The sequence below is a fragment of the Protopterus annectens genome, chromosome 8.part0, assembly GCF_019279795.1.
Source record: "Protopterus annectens isolate FY-2018-M chromosome 8.part0, PAN1.0, whole genome shotgun sequence".
NCBI classification, from domain to species: domain Eukaryota; kingdom Metazoa; phylum Chordata; order Ceratodontiformes; family Protopteridae; genus Protopterus; species Protopterus annectens.
This window is the reverse complement of record NC_056741.1, coordinates 1,447,660,249-1,447,681,604: the sequence shown is the minus strand read 5'-3', so window position 1 is coordinate 1,447,681,604 and position 21,356 is coordinate 1,447,660,249. Positions and strand designations below refer to the sequence as shown.

The 21,356-nt window shown below is 39.8% G+C and overlaps 1 protein-coding gene across 1 annotated transcript in view; it reads left to right on the top strand.

Annotated features, from left to right (window-relative positions):
• Window positions 1-21,356, top strand: part of CBL (Cbl proto-oncogene) — a 1,233,699-nt gene that overhangs the window by 1,094,469 nt on the left and 117,874 nt on the right. Inside the window, exon 15 of the mRNA XM_044081051.1 lies at window positions 12,583-12,786. Within this exon, the coding sequence (XP_043936986.1) occupies window positions 12,583-12,786 (204 nt within the window). The remainder of the gene's footprint in view (window positions 1-12,582; window positions 12,787-21,356) is intronic.

Genomic DNA, 21,356 nt, shown 5'->3' with positions numbered 1-21,356 from the left:
TACCTGTTTCAGTATCTTTTGTCATGTATTTTCAAAACCTACATCAGTGATCACCTTAACACAAGGTCATAAAGTTTGAATCCTTTGTACCATATTCTAAACATAATGCCTGGTAGTGGTTTCAAAAAGTGACTTTCAGCCATTTTACGAACTACTGTAAGAGGCAAAAACCACATGCTATTCAAGTCTTGTATAGTAGTTGCTGGTTGCTGTTGTAACTGCTTGCATTACAAGTAGAAAATGTACTGCATAGTAAAACAAACTCCTCTTTACCTCCAGTGTGGGGTCCCTGCCTCCAGCCCACCTGTGTGTGTGTGTGTGTGTGTGTGTGTGTGTGTGTGTGTGTGTGTGTGTATGTAATTTTCTTAGTGGTTGCACAAATTTGGAGATAGTTAATTTTAAAATTGGGTCTGTGTTCAAGTGTGTTTGCATTCATATGCAAACAGCATGGTAGCAGCAGGAATGCAGCTAGCAGTAATAGACCCATAGTTTTTCCTCACTGAATAAAATTAGAAGGGGAAAAAAACAATGATTTTCAGAGTATGCTTTTGAATCTGCACTGTTTTATAAATATGAAGGGCTGCAGTTCTTGTTTTGGATATGTATATTCAATAACAAATCAATATCTGGTCCTGTCCATTATTAAGTTTTAGATAACCAAGTATTTTCTCTTTTTTATTTATTTTGTTTTCTTAGCTTTTCAAATGTAAACACTTGTGTGTTTCATTAGATGTGCAGAATATATAACTGGTTTAGCCTAATATGGGATTGTTTGCTATAATATTGAATTTTTACTGGTGCCTTGATCACTGTTTCCATAACAAGCTGTATGATTCCACTGTGGAACAGAACAGTCTATGCATTCTAACAGCTGGTTTTGAAAGAAAGATGGGTTCTGGTTGTGTTTGAAATGTCTCCAACTTCTGAGTAGTATACTGTGCAAAAACTGCTGCATCTGCTGTCTTTTTCTTACTTTTTGGCTGAGACTGCCATTTGGAGTTGTTACTCTAATAGTAAAACAGAGATGCTGCTGCCCATTTCTTGCATCTTGTTTAGTACTGCTAGTTGAACTTTGAAAATTATAGCCTACAGAGAAAGTTAAACCAAGGACTGCTACATCATAGACTTGGATTTTATTTTCATCCTGAGGCTTCAGTCATCTGTAGTAAAAAAAAAAAAACTGGAAATAGATGCAGTTATTTTTGTTTTTCTGTCAGACTGTATAAAAAAAATTTGTTTGCATTTCCTTATGCAGCTATAATTAAAAAGTAGAGTTTCCGTTTGGAAAAGATTTGTGGCTGATCACTTGTTTTACATGTAAAGGGTACCTCCTCCACCATTGCCAAAACTATAGTTATCTATCCTTTTCAGAAAGCAACTGTTTAGAATTAGCACCCCACCTCAGTAAATGCAGGACTTCATGTTGGATAATTGGAAAGTAATTAGTAACTGAGACCTTGGTATCTGATTAGTATTCTGGTAGGTGGTCGCATGTACACTGAATACAGAAAAGAACACTGTCACAGAAGATGTCTGTGTAGCCCATCCTGGCAAGCATGAGGAAAATTTGCTTGTTATATCTGTTACTATTGGTAAGGTTACACTAGAAGGCATCGAGCTCATACAGAGGTGAGTGAAGTCCTGGGAAGTCAGTAATAATCCCGTGTAGCTGTCTGTTTAAAGCTTATTTGGGTAGGATAGGTGTCAGTCATCATACAAGATTGTAGTGTGTCCTTGCCATAAGCACTTAAAGCCATTTACTTGCACGTTATATATAATAGGTGTCCGAGGTACAGGTACTGACTCTGTAATCTGTGTGCTGTTCATTATTTTGTGGTAATGATGTTCTTCACACGTCATTCGTCACTTGAATTGGTAAACATGGTGCAGGATGTAAGGCTTGTACTACACCTGTTCCTAAAACACTGTAGGTTAATTAAGTACATTTTTGAGTAGGTCCTTTATGCAGAAATTTAGCTTAAAAGTCTTTGCAAACTTGTGTAGAACACATTGTGCCTGCTTGAATTATTTGAAGCCATAATTGTATATAGTACTAAGTTTAAGCTAAAAAAATGACAGCTGTCAGTGTGAGTAATTAGGTCACCTGTTTTTTCTGTTCTATTATTGCTTGTACACCATATCCTACTGTCTTTATATTTATCTAATTGACCAACTAACTTTAAAAAAAGTGATTCATTATGTTGCAGAGCCCATGAATACTAATGTGTCTTCTGGTATCCCTTTATGTTTTCATTTAATCATTCTTCAGTGTCCTGATTGATTTATCCATTTCAGAATTGTGGGAGAGACTCTGTAGTTTCTGGGTAGAAGCAAACATCATGGCACTGGATTTCTTGGGGTTTATATGCTTAATAAAACATTTCTGACTTTATTTACATGATCAGGCAGTATTACTCCTTTTTGAGTGGTATGAAGCTACACCACAATATTACTGTTGGTACCATTTGTCATGGTTCTACTCTATGTTAATAGACAACAGTTTTTTATATTATGTAAAAGTGTTGTCTAAGCACTCTGTTCAAGTTTTAGGAGGTCCTTAGTATCTTATATTTTTCCTGTATTTGGGACAGTAGAAAAGGGTAAAACTGATATCTACTGAACTAGAAGATGGGACTACTGCTTGGATGAAAGTTTTCAGTTGAAGGAAAAGGGTTAAAAAAATTGGTGTCTCAAAGGATTTAACATTTTTTTTTATTTTAAATGTTAATTGCCTTAAAACATCGTTCCGTGGATTTTCTTTATTTGTCCGTTATTGACTGGGTTAATCCCATTATGCTAGTTGCTTGTTTTCAGAGTAGACATGAAGTGGCATTTATACTGATTAGAGGAAATTGGACATTGGGACGTTCTCCTGTCTTTGTTAGATAAATGCTGCGAGATTTTGTTTTTATACATCCACCTGAACTACCACCAACTCAGGAAGATGGGCTCTCTGTTTAACTTCTCTTCCAAAGGACATAAGGAAGGTTATCAGGGTTGCATTAGTTTAAAGGATAATGAAGCATTTTTGTTTGCCTTTAGGATGTGATGTTTATTGGAGAACACAAGAAATCATGATTTGAATTACTTTAAGGTGATCAGTCTGTATTTAGAGTTTTGGGTGAACACTACACTGTGGTGTGTCTCATACGAGTCACAATATTAAGGTGCTGGATGTTGCTATCATCGAGCCAGGGGGAGTATCTTATTGATTTATTAGTAGCAAGGGGCGATATTTGTTTGTGCACTATGAATGTGCTTATCTTAAAAACTAGGAGTAGATGATGATTTGAGAAAATTGAAACTTTTTTGTTGATTGTTTAGCACCTTCTTAAGGGATCTTAATTGTAGTGTGTAGCAGAAATGCAGGATCAGATGTTAGGAAAGTAGAGGTTATTTTGAGGTGGTCTTGTACGACACTTAATGTAACCAAAACGTTCACTTGTTGAGAGGGGTGGTATTCACACTGACTTGTATTTAATATGTCAAGCTTTGTACTTAATGGAATTGCAGCTAGGAGTGTATATTATTGGCTTTTTTCATTAATCAATATACAGTATTGGTTTCAGTGCTGAGAGGGATTTGAAGGGAAAGATCTTTTTAAGTTTTTGGATGTGGTTTGTAGGATGAAAAAATACAGAAGACTCAATGGCTTGTGGGTAGCTCACTTTTGATACGTCATGTGTTGTCAGTCTTGGACATACTGGTGGGTAGCTTATAAGGGGAAGTAGTTGTCAAGTATAATGAATACATGAGGCTATGAGAGAGATGGAGAAATCAGAATAGGAAGCTCATGCAAGACTTGCATGTTTAGATAAGAAAGATGTTTTTTTAGAAAAAGCACTTTGAAACGAATGGAAAAAGTGAGAAATTGATGCTAGGCAAAATGTGGTGAAAGGAACAAGGTGGAAATTTCATTTTTATTGAGTTGCTTTGTAAAACATGGTGGGGGATATATCCAGTGATTAATGCACTTGGTGGATGGTTTGACTTGCCATTAAATATCAGACATTCCTGTAATCATAAAAAGTTACTCTTTTATAGCGGTATGGTTTGGGGAATATGACTTGGTTATGTGAGGAAAAGGGGATCACTGAAAAAGATTTTTAGCTTAAAGCCAGTTACATTAATCATCACCATTTTAGCTATTATCATCACCCCTTTTTTCCCCATTTTTCTTCATGGAGTCAGGATGTTGCATCAGCTGTCATCACCTCTGTCCATTCAGTGCAACTTCTTTGACAGTCATGCCTGACTGCCACAGATCTTCTCTCTTGGAATCCATTAATCTGTTGGCTGGACATCCTTACTTCCTCTTGCCTTCCCTTCTCTCATAAATCACCTTTAGAAAATCATCTGCTTTCCTGCACGTGACCAAACCACTGTAATCTGTGCACTTCTGCAACTGGAGCTACTTTGGCTTCTACACTGTCATCATTTATCTGCTCCACAGTGTGCATCCTACCACTCATCTTAGACACTTTTTTCTACTGCTCTGTCTTCACTTCACAGAAACACTGGTCACACCACAGTTTTGTACACCTTACTTTTTATTTTTTTTGGCATTCTTCTTTACACATTACCCCGTCACACTGTGCCATTTGGCTGCAGCCCCTCTGATTCTAACTTTGACCTCCTCATAGAGACTTCCCTTGTCCTCAGCCACACCTCCCATATATTTGAAGCTGTTAACTTGCTCCACTGTTTTCAATTCTGTCGTAACTTGCAGCCAGTTTAGCTTTTCACTTGAGATTCAGAAGAGTTTTGTCAGTCGTATATACTGTTTATGGAGTTCAACAAGGCTGACCTGACTGACCGTTTCACCAAAATCTGTAAATGTCCCCATTGCTGGGCAACCTTTGAGGATGTCATAAGTAAGCTCCCGATCTTTAAAGCTTGCTAATATATTCAGGTTGTCATGCTAAAATGGCTGATGTGAAAGTGTTCTTATTATAATGCCTAATATTTGGTTGGTATGTAAGTATTATCGCAACCGGATTTCAAACCACTCAATAATATGTAAGTAGCGACAGCTCTTGTCAGTTCTGCAGTCATGACTGGTTTGTACCTTTAGTTATTTTGTACTATTGCATGGGAAACAACTCAGCAGCAGTACAAGCAAAATACTTCTAGTTTTAAAAGTGAATGCCATATTTCTTAGAATATAAACATTGGCTCTGACACATGTATGTGTTACTTTTGGTGTCATTTAACTTGCATATATTGAGTGAATAAAGATTTTAATTGAAATGCTATTAAAAAATGTACAGAATTGCTTTAACTCTATTTTGAATCCTACACATCTGTAAATTGTTTACTCTGAGTAGCTTTGCCTTTAGATATTCAATGTAGTATGGTTGATATCAATGAAAGGCTGTCATTTCACCACATCATACTACCCCACATTCCCAAAGTGGATAACATAACTTAAGAGGTTAATGTCAGCATGTCAGTGCAACCTTATTTGAATTTTGTACTTTGTGTCAGTGGGGTGTAGAGCCTAGGGGTCTCCATAAGCCTCTTTCACATTAACAAAAAAAAAAAGAGATAGGTAGGAATCCCTTTGTAAATAAATACAGTTTGCACATGCATTTAATTTGGGATATGCATCCTGAGGTATACACAGTTACACAAATAGTATTGAAGCTGCTGTCATTAAAAGAATGTGTGTGGGGTAAGCTTCTGAAATACTAACATCAGGAATTTCTTTGCAAACTGTGAATAGCATCAGTTAATTTGTGGGGGAGCTGAGAAACAGCGTTGCTGTTTTATTTAGAAATATCTGTATTTAGCTGAAGTGTTTGTTATTGCTCTGAATATCGCACATCTCTGGCTGCATTCTTCCCTATCCCACCTACCCAGTCCTTGTTGTGTTCTTAAATTAAATTTGGTGGGTTTTGAGTTGCCCGCCCGTACTGTAACTCTCATTTTGTACAGTCCTCCCAGTCCCATCTCATCAGTTCATTCTACTGAGTAGAGAGTGAGATCATTTGGGAAGGCCCACCCCCCTTAGTTTCTTAACCTTGAATTATCTTGTTTCATCCCTTCCCACTTAACCTAAAGAAAAAAAAAAAAAAAAAAATATATATATATATATATATATATATATATATATATGGATCTACTTCAGTTGATCTAACTTTTAAATATGTTCAAAGCGCATATGGCTGAGACCATAACATCGAACATTTCAATAAAAAAAAAAGCGGGGGTAAGCCCTCCACACCCCCCGCTACTTAAATATACCAACTCAGAGATCGCACTACATTGCGGAAAAGGGAAATCTTCCCATTCCGCACTGTACGGGGATCTCCATTCAGACCATTCGAACTTTTAAAAGTTCGATCATATGGTCTAGGCCATATGCGTTTCGTACTTTTAAAAGTTCGATCAACTGAAGGGGACCCATACATACATACATTATATATATATATATATATATATATATATATATATATATATATATATATATATATATATATATATTGATTGCACTTTATTCATCTGCTTTGACTGTGTGTTTCTTCCTATTTTATTTTGCTTTTTCTGCTTGTTAAAAATATTCAGTTGCATTTATTCTGCTGCATTTATTACTGCTTGTTAGTAGCCTGATTAAATTGTAACTGTTATTATAAGCCTTTTGCTTTAAGCAGTTTGGTTTCAGGCCAGTTGTTTTACATTAAGAAGGTTTGTGGTCTACACTCTTTTGGCAGGAGAGGTAGCTTACATCCTAAGTTGGGAATTGCTGGTTGAAGGCTTAGTGTCTGTGATTCTAAAACTGTCTTAGTTCTGGTTTAAGAACTTGGGTTTCTGGCCAATTTTTTTACATTAAGAACGTCTGTAGTCTACATTCTTGTGGGAGGAGAGGGTAGATTCTGCCCTTCTGAGCTGTGAATTGCTGGTTGAAGGCTTCTGCATATTTTAACTGTTTTTTTCAGAAATTGGTGCACCTTGGTTGCTGTAGCATAGACTAGATTCAGACCTGCTGAATCTAGTTCTGTTTGTATAACTTGAGCAATGATACAGGCCAGCTTTTTGGAGAGGGTTCCCCTGCAACCTAGTGGCAGGAGTGTGCAGTTAGAACTTGTCTGATCGAAGACTGCTGGAACAGGGCTCAGTTTTGAGCTTTTTTATTGGTTAATTGGTTAATTTTTTTAAATCAGTTTGCTCTTGTTTGCTACTGTTATATTTAAGTGTGTATCTGTTCTCCTGTGTTAAATAGACCTAAACAGAGTTTAAATATCTTTAGCATAGTCTGGTTACAGATTTTGCTGCATCAAGATCTGTTTGTGTGATTCCTGTTTCCTGCTATGCCATCTTGTGTTGGCCAGGGCCTGCCTGCACTTAGTGGGAGTAAGTGAACTAGTTGGAACTGTGGTCTGGTATAGAGTGTTGAGCTAAGGGCTCAGGGACAAGGTTTGATTGGTCAATTCCAGTGTTTCTATTTTACTTTCATTTTTGTGGTATTTATACCCCATATTCGCGTGGGTTTGTGCTTGTTTGCTGGTCGTGCACCACCCATGCCCTGTTTTAGCCCTTTGCGAGGTATCTCAGTTTTTTTCCCTTACCAGCACTCCTGTGTAAGTGAGGCCCTCACCTGCAGCTACTGTACTGATTTTATCCAGCCCTACTCGCACCTATATGTACTCTCCTAAGATAGTACACACTCTACTATCCCTGACCTGTCTTTCACAAATTCTGATAACCATGAACGAACAACTTCCTGTGGTTTCTCCTGCTAGTCTGGTTGATATGGGCATCCTAAGGGAGTGTAGCAACTGCCTTATGTACGTAGACAACCCTCTACTACTACCATCTAAGAGTATGGTATGTGAGAGACGAAGTTACATTAAGAACCTAGAATCTTTGCTATCTCAGTCACAAGCCAGTACATCAGGCACTAAGAAGTTCGTCTGCACAATCATTACGAACACCACACCTCTAACACCACCCACACCTATACAGCACACTCCTACATATGTGGAGGTTCTCAACAAAAACATACCTAAACTAAAGGGACTTCCTAAGCAAAAACACACACACATCACAACCCATAGCACCAAGCATCATGCATAGTGCACACGTCTGCGTCTCACAGCCTCTAAGGCCAAGCCAAAAACCCAACATATACTAGTCATAGGAGACGCTATCGTGAGATACACAGATGTGCCTCTCACCAGGCTAGACAAGGAGAAAGTCACGGTAAGTTGCTTGTCAGGGGCTGAAGTCCACCATATCATGCACGCAATCAAGTCTGTTAACAGGTGCTGTTATGACTGTGTTATAGTCCATGTTGGTGTGAGTGACTTGACATCACCCAGAATGATGCCTCGGTACAAACAGAAAATGATGGACTTTAACAATTGGCTTAGTTTCTGGTGTCATTCCAAGGGGATCCAGTACCAGACAGCCTGGGAGGACATGATTGACGGACCATGATGCTTTGCCAGAGATGACCTTCTGTCTCCCCTGGGCTTCAGGCTTCTGGCAAAGGCTCTTGCCTCCCCCATAGTGTATTTTTTAGGCAAAGTCATGAGCACAAAATTACCAACATGAAAATTTTTTCTAAACTAAATTTAAAGGTCACGCTAGGAGTCTTAGCATGAAACTGCACTCATTGCAGGCATTCCTTGCCCTAGAGGATACTGACATTTGTGCATTTATGAAACCTGGCTCAAAGCTGTGGAGAGCACCCCAGCCTTACCAGGTTACTCATCCTACCATCCTTTCAGGCCCCAAATGGAGGGCTGCAAAGCCAAAGGAGGTGGAGTTTCAGTATTTCTCAGACATACACACCTTCAGGCTGGTCAAACAGCATGATGCACAGGAGACACTCCAAGTGCAATTAACTATTGACAAAACCCTCATTCAGATTATAGCTAGCTACAGACTCCCAACCATTACTCAGGACACCCACTCCACCTATCTGGACTTACTTGAATCCATCAAGATTCATCCCTCTACCATGATCCTGGGTGACTTTACCCGACCATAGAGTAAAAGACCTATTCTAGCCCAAACATGAATGCCCAGGGATTCCTAGACTTCGTCAGTGCGAATGCATTGGATCAGCTGGTCAACACCCCTACAAGAGGTGAAAATATCCTAAACCTGGTCCTAACCAACACAAATAGCCACTGTAACACCCCTATAAGTGTCATCCTCCTTGGTAAGTTCCGACCATAAAGCAATCACGTTTGAAGTCACCATCTCCCCTGAGCCCCCCCCCCCCCCCCCGTCAAGTTCAAACAAAAAAACTTTTCCAAAGCTGACTACAGTCTCCTCAGAGCAGGTGTAAGCAGCTTCGCAGCCACTGTTCCCTCACTTGGAACTAGCATTATCCAAGCCTACACCAAAAAACTGTATGAGCACCTACATAGCTGTATGGACTCAGCAATACCTGACAGGACCAAGTCATCTTCCTCAAGGAAGACTAAACCTGTCTAGTGGACAGCAACAATAAACAAACTCTATAATAAAAAGAAAAAAATTGCTGTCCTGGACCAAGAAAGGAGCAGGTGCCAAGTTGGAAGCAATTTCTCTTTTGAACAAGCAAATAAGATCACTGGTGAAATCCTCTAAGGCTAGCTTAGAGTCCAAATTGGCCACATCCACTAAGGACAATCACAATGCCTTTTTCACATATGTCCGCAATCTCAAATCAAAGGTAACACCCAAATCTGCTGTGAACTGGTGGTCAATAACATAACATGCACAAATGTCCTAGACATAGCCCATACTTCCTTAATCTTTTTTTTTTTTTTTTTTTTTTTTACATTCCTGCTTGTGATTTAATTTTTTTGTATTGTAAAGTTTACCATATCTGGGTGCTTTTTTTTCTGCTTTTTTTTTTTTTTTCAAATATCTCTGAGGCTGTATCCTTTGTGTTGATTATTTAGACTTTCTTCTCTGCATAAATATTACAGAATATCCAATATCTTTCCCCTGTCCATGTGTCTTTTTTTTATTTTTCTTTTCTCACTTTGTCTTGTGCTTCATTTTTCAGTTGCTTAATGTTTCGTCATCTGGATAATGTTTTTCTCTGATCTGTTGCATTGGGGATCTTTATTTTACTAGCTGTAGCTTTTAACAGGTTTTCTTGTTGAAGTATTTTTCTTTCCTCTAATTTCTCTTACTCTTGCCTGGGAATTCTGTTACTTGCTTATTAGTAACAATACATAATCCTTTTCCTTATAACAGTCCACTTTATAATTTCTGTACCTGTTACTTGGCCTTTCAGGTTTTGCGGTTTTTTTTTTTTTTTTTTTTTGTGCTACTACTACTACCACCGTTTACCACAGGGAGGACACCTTCCTGCAGAGTCTGGTGTAGCCCAGAGATGGGAATGTTTCCATTTTCTGAGGATTCTTTAGTGCCTTTTTCCTGTCCTAACACCAAGTGTGGGCATTTTATTCTGGGACCTGTTCTCGTTGTTGTCTTTCTTTTTTGACCTACCTTTTTCCATGATATATAAAATACAGTCTATATGTCAGTGTCTCCTTGGTGAGAGTTTGTAAAAATAGGGTCCACCATGTGAAGGTACTCACCAAGACTTGATAAATTCAGTTCCAGCAATGCTACTCTTTAATTGATGGTTACCCATGTAACAGTGCAGCTGAGTCATATGACTTTCGAAATCCTAGTATGATTAACCATTTCGTAATATGTAGATTAAAGAAAGCACTGAGCTTTTTGGGACACCACCACATGAGAGATGGTAAGAAATAAGGGTGTTCCCACCTCGCTGCATATGTTCAGTTATATAGTCAAAGAACCATAGTATAGCACTTTGTGTAAATCCAAAAATTTCCAGGATGGATGGAAGTTTTAAGAGAGAAGTTGTTTATAAAGCTGTAGATAGGTACAGAAATACAGAATCAACTACAGACAGAAATCTACACAAACATACGAGGTTTACTAGACTGATAGTTCCTAACAGTGGAATAAATTGCTAATGCAGGTCAAGCAAAATATTACTTTGTCCTCCTTTAAGGGTAGTCTGGACATTTGGGTGAATTCACAGATTTGTGCCAGAGTTATGTACAGCTCTGCTCAGTTTAGGAGGTGAACAGTATTAATTGCTTGTAAAGGGTGGCAATAAATGTTAATTGGGTCTTAAAGGTGTATATGCCTTGACATGTTATAGACCCTGTGATCACTTAAATAGAAATGATCCTATTAATAATGTAAAAAAGATCAAAGTACCGTTTTTAGTTATGTAAAAATTGTAGGTAAGAATTTCTAAATCTCTTACTTTACTGTTGATATATGTTTTCTTCATTTTTGTAGTACTCCTATATTTCTATGGATATGCTTTATTTGTTTTTGAAAATTATATTTGTGTTGTAAACTTCATTAGTAAGTCCTGTTTGTGTGAACTTTTCTTCCTTGGACTTCACAGTCTGCAATACAGAAAAAGTGTGTGCTGTGTAATATCTTAAATGTTATCTGTCCTATGTTGTATAAAGGAGCTTAAAGTTAGTTCTACCCCACCAAAGTCATGGCCGAAAAAGGTCAATAAGGCCATTGCTTGGATAACACATATAAACAACGAACAAATAGTCTGACAGTCTGGAAGAGGTATGCATCTGCAAATGTATGTATCCCCATTTTGGGGATCATTTTTTCACCTATGGTAAGTATCTCTTACCAGGCTCCCCAAATTATTCTAGCTTGTTTCCACCACAGCTTTCCCTAATATTCTTCCAGTTCAGCCTACACCAAGGATGACAGCCCTTGTTAGCATGCTGTGGCTTTGCAGTTGTGGAAGCAGTGAGGTAGACTTTTACTTATTCACACTACCATTGACCTTTTCTCCTGCATGCAGTGCACCCTAACCTGCTGATGCATGTTTGCTTACATACCTGCTTGCCAAAGGAGTGGCAATCATCCAGACAGGGGTGTGAGCTTGTATTTTGTACAGACCTCTAACCTCAATCACTCTGAGAAGTCCCACATCCAGTATCTAGATTGGAAGGGACAGTTCTGCTGCTTTACCCCATCCATTTGATTTGCTGTTCTGCACTGGAGATACTATTCAAACTCCATTTGTCAGTTGCATAACTGTGATCAGAATTCCTGTACCTGTGTTTCAGTTGTAGGACCACTCAGTGAGGTTAACAGCCTAGTGCTGTACGGTTAGAGTTGTACTTTGTCATCTAAGAGTCTGTTGCAGGCAATGAAAGGTAAGATATAATTAGTCTTACTTAAGCTAAATGTCAAATATGGTTTTCTGTCTGTTACCTTGAAAACTGCAGTTTTATCTCTTGTTTGTATGTCAGCTATCTTCTTTTCTGTCACATCTGCATGCTTATTTTATCTTGTGTGTAAAATGGCCATGGGCTCAGTGGAACTCTGAGTAACTTAATGCAGTAAATGCACATGCTGTATGTGTCTACTAAAATGCACACTACTTGCATATCCACTGATGCACATGCACATGTTTGTAGTTGTGGGCATGACAGTTCCTCTGGAAAAACGTTTTTGTCTTTTTTTTTTTATATATGGCACATACAAATTGTAACATATTTTCTTTAGCTGTCCAGCTAATAGTATTTTTTTCTTTTTTACTGCTCTGAATAGATGAAGAAGACTTGGGTGCTGCAGCAGCTGCAATGAGCAATGGTCCTTCAGCAATGGACAACAGTGATGAAGAGGAGCAGTACGATATTCCAAAACCTCCGGTGCCAGTGACGCCAGCACGGCGAACTCTTTCTGACATCTCCTGTGCAGCTTCAGTATTTGGCAGAATATCTTTGGATGATGAGTTATCATATTCTCTAACAGGTAATTCTCATTCATGAGTTAATAAATTTCAGTCCATCTTTGGATATGTTGCAAGAGTGTCTACTTAATCGGCGGATTGTAATTTTGTCAGTTTTACTGTACATCTTATACATGTCATCCAGACTACGTATAGTGAAGCCTGACACTTTCACATCAGCATCACTCTTGATAATCTTCCTGTGGATCACTCTTGCAGTCATAACTTCAGGGAACTCTGCCACAAGCTGAGGTTCAGTGTTCAGCCTGACTTTCAGAGCTGGGCTGAGTTCATCTTACCTCAGACATCTTTATGTGCTTGATATAAAGGTCTCATCTGTCCACTCCAAAGTTCTTTCTTGCTATGTTCACTGACATAAGGTGTGCCATTTCACATAGTAAGTGTATTTGTTAAATCTAGCAGTCCAGGCTTTAACCAAAGAGTAGATAAGTACCCCACTGAGGACCCCTTTTCTTCTATTTTCTGTATTCTTTTGTGTTAGAATCTGTTGTAAAATTATTACGTAGATGTCTGCAAAGTTTATATTCTTGCCCTTTGGTTAAACTACTGTACTCTTGAGGTTTACAAAATGCCTGGCCCCATTGATAACACTCAGCAGAGCCCAAGGACATGAGTATCTCTCCCTTCCTGAATGTCTGATCCAAGCTGACTCTGCATAGAGCCCTATATTACACCCTGCTGTCCAGCTCAAAAGATTGTGTTCCTGGAGCACTACTGGACACACTACTTGTAGGAACCTTTCTCACAGAGAAGGTGATGATTCTACCTGCCTTCTGCATGTATGCAATCACTTTTCCAAAATGGACTGCTAAACGTGTCCTGAAGATTCTAGGTCACCTGGCTTCCACCATCCTAATGGTTCTTTTGGTTACATTACAGAAAAGGAAACTACAGTAGTTCCAAAGTAGCACTTGGGGTCAGTGGTGAGAATGCCTAGAACATTACATTCCAGTGTTTAATTGAGGGAAGAGAGAACTAGATGGGTGGGTGAACCAGATTTAAAAAAGCAAAGTGGTGCTCTTCAGACAACCACTTCCTAACTAGACATGCATCAGATGAGGTGTAGTGTGCTCACAACTTAAATCTAAAGGTTCAGGGCAGATCAGATTTTCAGGAGAGAATTCTGTATGTAAATATAAATGAAATGTTAGGCAGTCATTTATGCTTCGTGTTCAAGACCATGTGGATGCCAGGGACTCAATGTGGTTAAGTCAAAGTATCACAGTGATGTGCTTGATTAACCAGAACATTACTCTCTCCCACTACCTGTATAGCAGGTTAGCCATGCAGGCCTGGGGTGATCTGCAGTAGACGTTGCTGCTGAAAGCCTTGTATGTACCTTCACAGAAGAACTCTGTGGTAGACAGGACCTCTACAGATCCGCAAGAGTGGCTACTGCACCAAAAAACATTTCTATTCATTATCAAGCAAGACATCCATCCTCAACCCCTTTTCCCATTTTGCACATGGGGTCGGGGTGTCAATTCAGCAGTGGCAATTAACTTGAACCAAGGTTTACACTGCTGGGTGGCTAGCCCTGCCACGGTAGTTCATTTGTACCATTCACTCAAGCACACAGTCTCACCTATGGCAGATTTAGTGTGTCCATTCCACCTGCTGCATGACTTTGGATTGTGGGAAGAAACTGGAGCACCCAGAGGAAAGCCAGTGACCACAAGGAGGACATGCAGACTCCTCACAGAAGGCACCCCAGCTGAGAACTGAACCAGATAACCTCTTGCTGTGAGGTGACAATGCTAACCGCTACACCACCGCGGCCACCCATTCATTATCGAGAAATGGGTGTGGTATATTAAAGTTGAACCATTGTTCTTCACTGTTCAACAATTGAGAAATGTTCATCGTATTGATCACTGCTACAGTAGCATAAGGTTATATGGGTTATATATTGCATAGGAAATAAAAGCCATCCAGCTTCCATAGCTTCAGGGCACCTTCCATGCATTTAAACCATTAATCAACTCAACTTCCAAACTTTCCATATATTATTTTCACTGTTTATACTTACTTTCCTATTAAGGAAAATGTATTTTAAGCTACGAATATGTTTTTATTGACTGTCATGTAACTTTACTGTACTTTTAAACAGGAGTGCACCTTTGTGACTCGCAATATAAAAGTTAGTATGAACATTCTAAAACACAGTTTTTCTGTGGATAAACTGTGTTTAAATTACTTTTTGAGGCTAATAATGTGTATTAGAGTGCTTTTTACTTGTGTTAACTTGGATAAGTTATTTTTAAATACTTAAATTTTACCTACTTATGCTGCGTAGTTTCCTTGGGAAAGAAGCACCATTTTGGCTTGACCGTAGAGCAAACTATCCATCCTTGGTCCTTCATCCAGCCACAAAAAGTAGCAGCACAGCAGGCTAGCAATTTGTCTGTCATAGGTGGGTGAGACTGCTGTGACCCAAGCTGGTTCATTAGACCACTATCTTTTTTCCTGGATTCCTCTGCTGTCCATACAGCTGCTATGGACTGGGGGTTAGTCATATCCTCTGCAGCTGTTGGGGTCCCCTCTGGGCAAGGGTGAGTGACTCTTGTTGGTCTGGGGAGATGAGGCAGGGAGGGTTCCCCTTCCTGGCCAAAATGTTGAGCTCAGCCCTGGGGAAAGCTGTTGCTACCACCATTAATACTACTATTTGCCCCAACTTTCCTGCCAAAAAGAAAGCGAAAACTAAACATTTATCAGAGTGCACTAGTTTCACTTGACAGAAGTATTTTAAGTCCAGGTGATTGTCTTGTACAGGCTTTTGACCCTTATCAGGTGGTTTATAGTAAATAAATAAATAAAAAAGCTTACTCTTTCCTTAAGCGATTCAATAAACTGAATGTGGAGAGGAAAGTGATGGGACAGGTAACAGGTTTTTCTCCTCAGATTTCTGATTCAAACTCAGAGAAGAGCATGTTATCTAAATGTCCTAGTCAGGGATTCTTTCTCCAGGATTATTTCCAGAATGTGCCAGTGTTTTCAGTGAGGGAACATCAGTCCCTCAGACAGTACTGTGAGCTGTTACAGTTGGAATCCTCAGAACCTCCTCCTATTCCCTCAGTGCTATCAGCATTGGAGTATGATTGTCACAATTTTTTCTTTGGTTACAGATTTAGTTTTTGGACTCTCTGTTACAGAGGTTGTCGAAAATGGGTTGAGAGAGGTAAGCTTATACAGGGAATCTAGATTGTTCAGTCCTCCTTCTCCAAATTTTCCAAGGGACGTTTTGCTCCTTTGTCCAGTTTTGCCAAGATATAAAGTAAGGGTAAGCAGACATTTAAAAAACAATGGCAGGAAGGTTCCAAATAAAAGGCAGGAATCCCCTAGGGCAAAGGATAGTCAAAGCAAGTAAGGATGATTATATAAAGGATCTTGTGTACCAGCCCCACCCTGGCAGTTCTTTATCCCTTTCAGAAAGTCTAAATCCTCATTTCTCCCTTTGGCAACAGTGTTTCAGACAAATACGTTCTGAAGCTGATTCAGCAAGGTTACAGATGGCAATGGGATGAAGTTCTTCATTCCAGGGAATTATTATACATCCACCAGATCAAACCTCTCTGTTCCACCCTGTCCTACAATATATAGTGTCTCAGGGATAATAGAAACAGTTCCTCTTTCCTAGTTAAGAAAAGATTTTTATTCAAGAATGTGTTTGGTACCAAAGAAAGAAAATGCCTGGAGACAAGTACTGGACTGTTCCTTTCTAAACCAGTATGTGATACTGTCCAAGTTCAAATGCTTTCACTTCACAACCTGTTTATCCCTTCTTTTTGAGTTTTTTTGGTACCCTTGAATTTAAAAGATGCTTAACACATTCCTGTTCATTCAGACCTGATGCATTTCTTAAGGTTTTGTGTGACTGGATTACATTATCAATTCTCTGCCTTACTCTTTGGACTATCCCTTGCTACAAGAGGGTTCACAAAGGGTCTAGCTCCTGTCATAGCTCATTTCAGGCTACAGGGTATCCAAACTTTTCCATATTAAGGCTACATATCTTTGCAGAGTCTCTTTCACAGTGTTTTCAAAGTGTCTGGAGCCTGTCACTTGAGTAAGAGAGCTCCTAGACAGCCTGGGATTTGAAGAGAATATTTAAGTTTTTTTTTTTTTACTCTATCATAGGATTATGTTCCTGAGCTGTCTGCTAGACACAGTATAGAGTTTTTCTTCCACAAGAAAAAAAAAATAGCTCTTCCACTCCACTTTGATCAGTGTGAGGAAATGCCTCAGAATTCTGGGTCAAAGGCATCTATGATTCTCATATTCTTACAAGACAACCACATGAGAAAGATACAGTTGTATCTGAAGTTTCTTTGGTCCCAGCACCAACACCCATTATCTTTTCAGATTCCATTTCTGGGATTTGTGAAAATAGAAATCACTTGGTGGATACCTCAAATATCCCTGAATCCAGACCTTCCCTTCCCTCCTGCTGTTAAGCAGTCACCACAGATGCCTTGGACTTTCATTCTCTGAGTCACTGCTCCCAAGTAAAGTGTAGAGTATCTGGGGCAACAAAGACAGACACAAGCACACACATTCAACTCCTTGAATCAGCTTTGGTAATCTGATCTCCAAGTTGTTACAGACGGTACCACTGTGATGTATATAAACGAGCAAGGGGGGAACCAGATCTTATCCCCTATGCAGACTAGCCACTTTTTAGCATGGGATATAGCTTTACAGCACAATGTCACCCTACAGGCATCCTACATTCCATCACAGAAAAATTGCATAGCAGACAAGCTGAGCAGGACAAAGGCAGACTCTTGTGAATGGAAAGTAGATTTTTGAATTGGTAAAGGGGTAGTTGCCACAAGCTTCATCACAAGACTGGATCTACTCACACAAGAACAGGGGTGTTTAATACATACAGACCCTAAACAACTTCAGCTGACTCCCTGGATGATGGTCTTAATACCCTTTAGGTACCTGTTTACTGAGTACATGCAGTAGGTACTATTGGAGACCAGAAAGCCTACTAATAGAAAATTGGGTCTACACCAGTTTATCAAAGGTTCATTCCCACGAACCTTTATTTATCGAACCATATGCAGTTAACGTTCACTTATGCGAACATTCAGTTCAATGAATTACTTTCCCAGAGAAAGTAATGAGTTGCCCAGCATTCAGACAGTCACAAAAAGCACAGTATTCCAAATCCACCCAGCTGGGGGGCAACCCCCCCCAACTATATATACCAACTCTGGGATCACACTACAGTGGGGAAAAGGGCAAATTTCTGATGTCGTTACTTTCCCTGGGAAAGTCATTTGTTGAGCTGAACGAACAAAGGTTCGCTGAAATGAACCTTCAGTAAAGTAATATAGACCCTAGAAAGTTGTATATTGGCAAAGGGAAGAGGTTTGCTTGTTGGTACCAACAACATAACCAGCACCCATTCAAAGCTAGTGCTTCTCTGGTTTTACAATATTTAATTTCCTTTGGCCTGTCTTACTCCTCTGTCAAGGTTCATTTGTTGGCCATTTCAGCATGACTGCCCATGGATCCCCCTATTTCAAGGCATTCTCAGGTCTGAATGTTTTCGAAAGTATTGTACAAGACCTCCAAGAACACTAGCAGCACCTCCTTGGGATCTTCATTTTGTGTTAGAGTAGCTAATACTTGCTCCTTTTGAACAAACTCATCTGACTCACTTGAGGTTCTTAACATGGAAATTAGTTTTACTGATTGCTCTAACCTCTGCAAGAAGAGTATCTGAGTTGCAAGCTGTTATGATGAGTTAACCTTCTCATTTTCCAGAGGCAGTTTTTTTTTTTGTTAACTCTTTCATTTATGCCTGAAGGGGTGTCTTGAGTTTACTTTAAGCCAAACTTCCCATCTCCCTGTGTTCTTCCCTGAACCTAAAAATGAAGGAGAAACATTACTTCATACCTTGGATGCCCGCAGACATCTCTAGTACTATCTTGATGGAACATAATCTTTCAGAACTTCCAATCAGTTCATTTCTTATGATGGTGAGAAGAGGCAACCTGTGTCAAAGCAGACTAGTTCCAAATTGTTGTCTCTGGCTGTTACTTTTGTTATTCCCACCACAACAAAACTATTCCAAGCACGGTCAGGGTCAGTGTACACTAACAGGGCCTTTGCTTCATCTGTGACTTTTTGGAAAGGGTTGTACTCTAGAAATATTCTAGAAGCAGCAACTTGGTCCTCTGTGCTTTTACAAAGCACTGCAAGCTGGATTCCTTCTCCAGGTGTAGGTCAGGCTTTACTAGAACTGTTCTACAGGGGTTCCTAGTCCCTTCCACTTCCATTTCCCAGCTGTGCTAAGCTGTGGTAATCTACCCAAATTAAAATAGTTATCAACGTGATGAACATAGTACAGTTCTATAAGTAAACTTATTGTAATGGTACATGTTCAGATGATCACTGCTGCAGTAGCCAGTCCCTTCCTTCACCCTCCTTATTTTTCTGGTGCTTGTTTTATGCCATGATGTGGCCATTTGCTTGTTCTTAGCAATGTTCTGTCAGATTTTAGCCTCCCTCTGTCAGTTGGCATGAAAGCTGTGAAGGGCTTGGTGCCCAAACTGTCTTTTAGTCAGCTCAGCTCGAGCTAAGTGGATGTGTGGAAGGTGCTCTGAATCTTTGGAAGCAGGTTGGCTGTTGTATCATATGCAGGATGTAACCCAGATAGCTTTAGACTACTGCAGCAGTTATCATTTGAACATCTGCTGTTATAGTAAATTTTACTTACACAACTGTACTATTTTGCTGCCGAACACCTTGCAGGCAAGATTGGGCAGTGGATACCTTCTCCCTGAACCAGGCAGTCTGTTTTTTTATGCTTTCCCTCCAGTTTCTGTGCTCTCCCCGGTCATTCAAAAGATCAAGGAGGAGAGGCTAGAAATTATATTAATTCTTTTTGATCTAGGCAGCTTTTTTTCCTCGCTTTCTGCACCAGACAAAGAAGAAACCTTAACTATTGTTACACCATGCTGGTGTTCTCATGCAGTGCATAGGGTCCCTTATAAAGCATGAAAAATTAGACACTTGAAAAAGCATATTGGTGTGTGTGTGTGTGTTACAAATGCACATATTTCAGTATTTGCAATGGTGTTCCAGTGGTGTTCCTTGAGACTATTTTTCCTGGTTCTACTTTATCTGGCTCAGAGTTTTAACCATTTTTGAGCTACCTGTTTGCTTTTGCCTCTAGTAAACCCCTCAACATGTCCACCTTGGGTCTGCAGCTTGGGTGGATGTGACTTTGCTTTCCTTTGGACACTTTTATTCCAAGAGCAAGCTAAAAATCTTAGGGGAAGCTTGGAGGCCTAGTATAAAAAAAAATACTCATCAGTAATAAGTATACCCTCTGGTACCAGAAGTGGACCCTACACCATAAACTGGGAATGTACCTACAGATGTCCTTCCAAATCACTGTTGTAATATTCTTCACCTAAGGGATCTCCTGCCAAGGGTAGCCCAATGTCCAGCCAGTATACCAAAGCCTTCAACTCCTATTAGCACTGTGCATCACAAGTGCCCCCCCCCACCACCACCACACACACACACACACACACACACACACACACACACACACACACGATATAGGGAAGCACATACTCAGAATTTCTTTGCTGCCGGTCCAAACGCCATTATCAAATATCGATCTGAACTCCTTTCTGCTGTGCTGGTTGCCAAGCTGTGTTTTCAGGTAAGTGCCCTATAGGGCTTTCTTCTCTTCCTTCTCTTGTCATTGTGTTCGTGTCATCCAGAAAGGAAATATGTTAGTGTGGGAGATATAGTCTTCATAAAGACTGTCACGACCAATGTCTTGTTTGGGTGCTTCCCACAATCATATGCAGTGTTTTATCTGCCAGGCATTTGTACTTAAGACCCTATGTAGTTGTTTCTTCTCCTTGTCCATATACCTGGGGAACCAGTGCCTTAAGCTATTGGCTTAGGGTTCTGTGGCATAATCCTGCAGTCCCAAGGACCAGCCATCCACTGAGAAGGCTAGAAAAGTTAGGTCTGATCCTGCTGCTATACAGCCTCCCCTATAGATCTCTCTCTCTCTCTCAAGGTTGGTGAAAGTGCGGAAGTCCATCCAGTGGTTGCTTCGGATTCCTCTGCCATGATCCCATCAGAGACAGGCATGGATCTGGCTTTTTGCATGTCCTTGGAGGCTTTCAAGCATCTATGCCTGATGTTAAGGGGGAACCTCGGCTGAATATATACGAAGGACCAAAGGGTATTCTTCGGATCTTAATAAGGGAGGTGAATCCTACGACCAGTATAGAGTTGCGTTAGGGGTCTTATCCTCTGAGGTTGTTGGAGCAGACATCCTGCAGAAAAAAAAAATGAAACACATTTCTCCTGCTGTTAAGGATCCCCAACCTGAATGGAAGAATATCACTCCGTTTATTTAATGCTTTGATGGCCTTGAAGCCACCTCAACTGGTCTCTGTTCCTGCTTCTCCCTGGTCTTCTATTCCACTCGAGGCCTAGGGAATTGATTCCCTGAATGAAGATCTTTGCTTATTCTTCCCAAATCCCTTCCCCCTTGAACTATGGTTCAGTGGAGGATTCCCCTTTT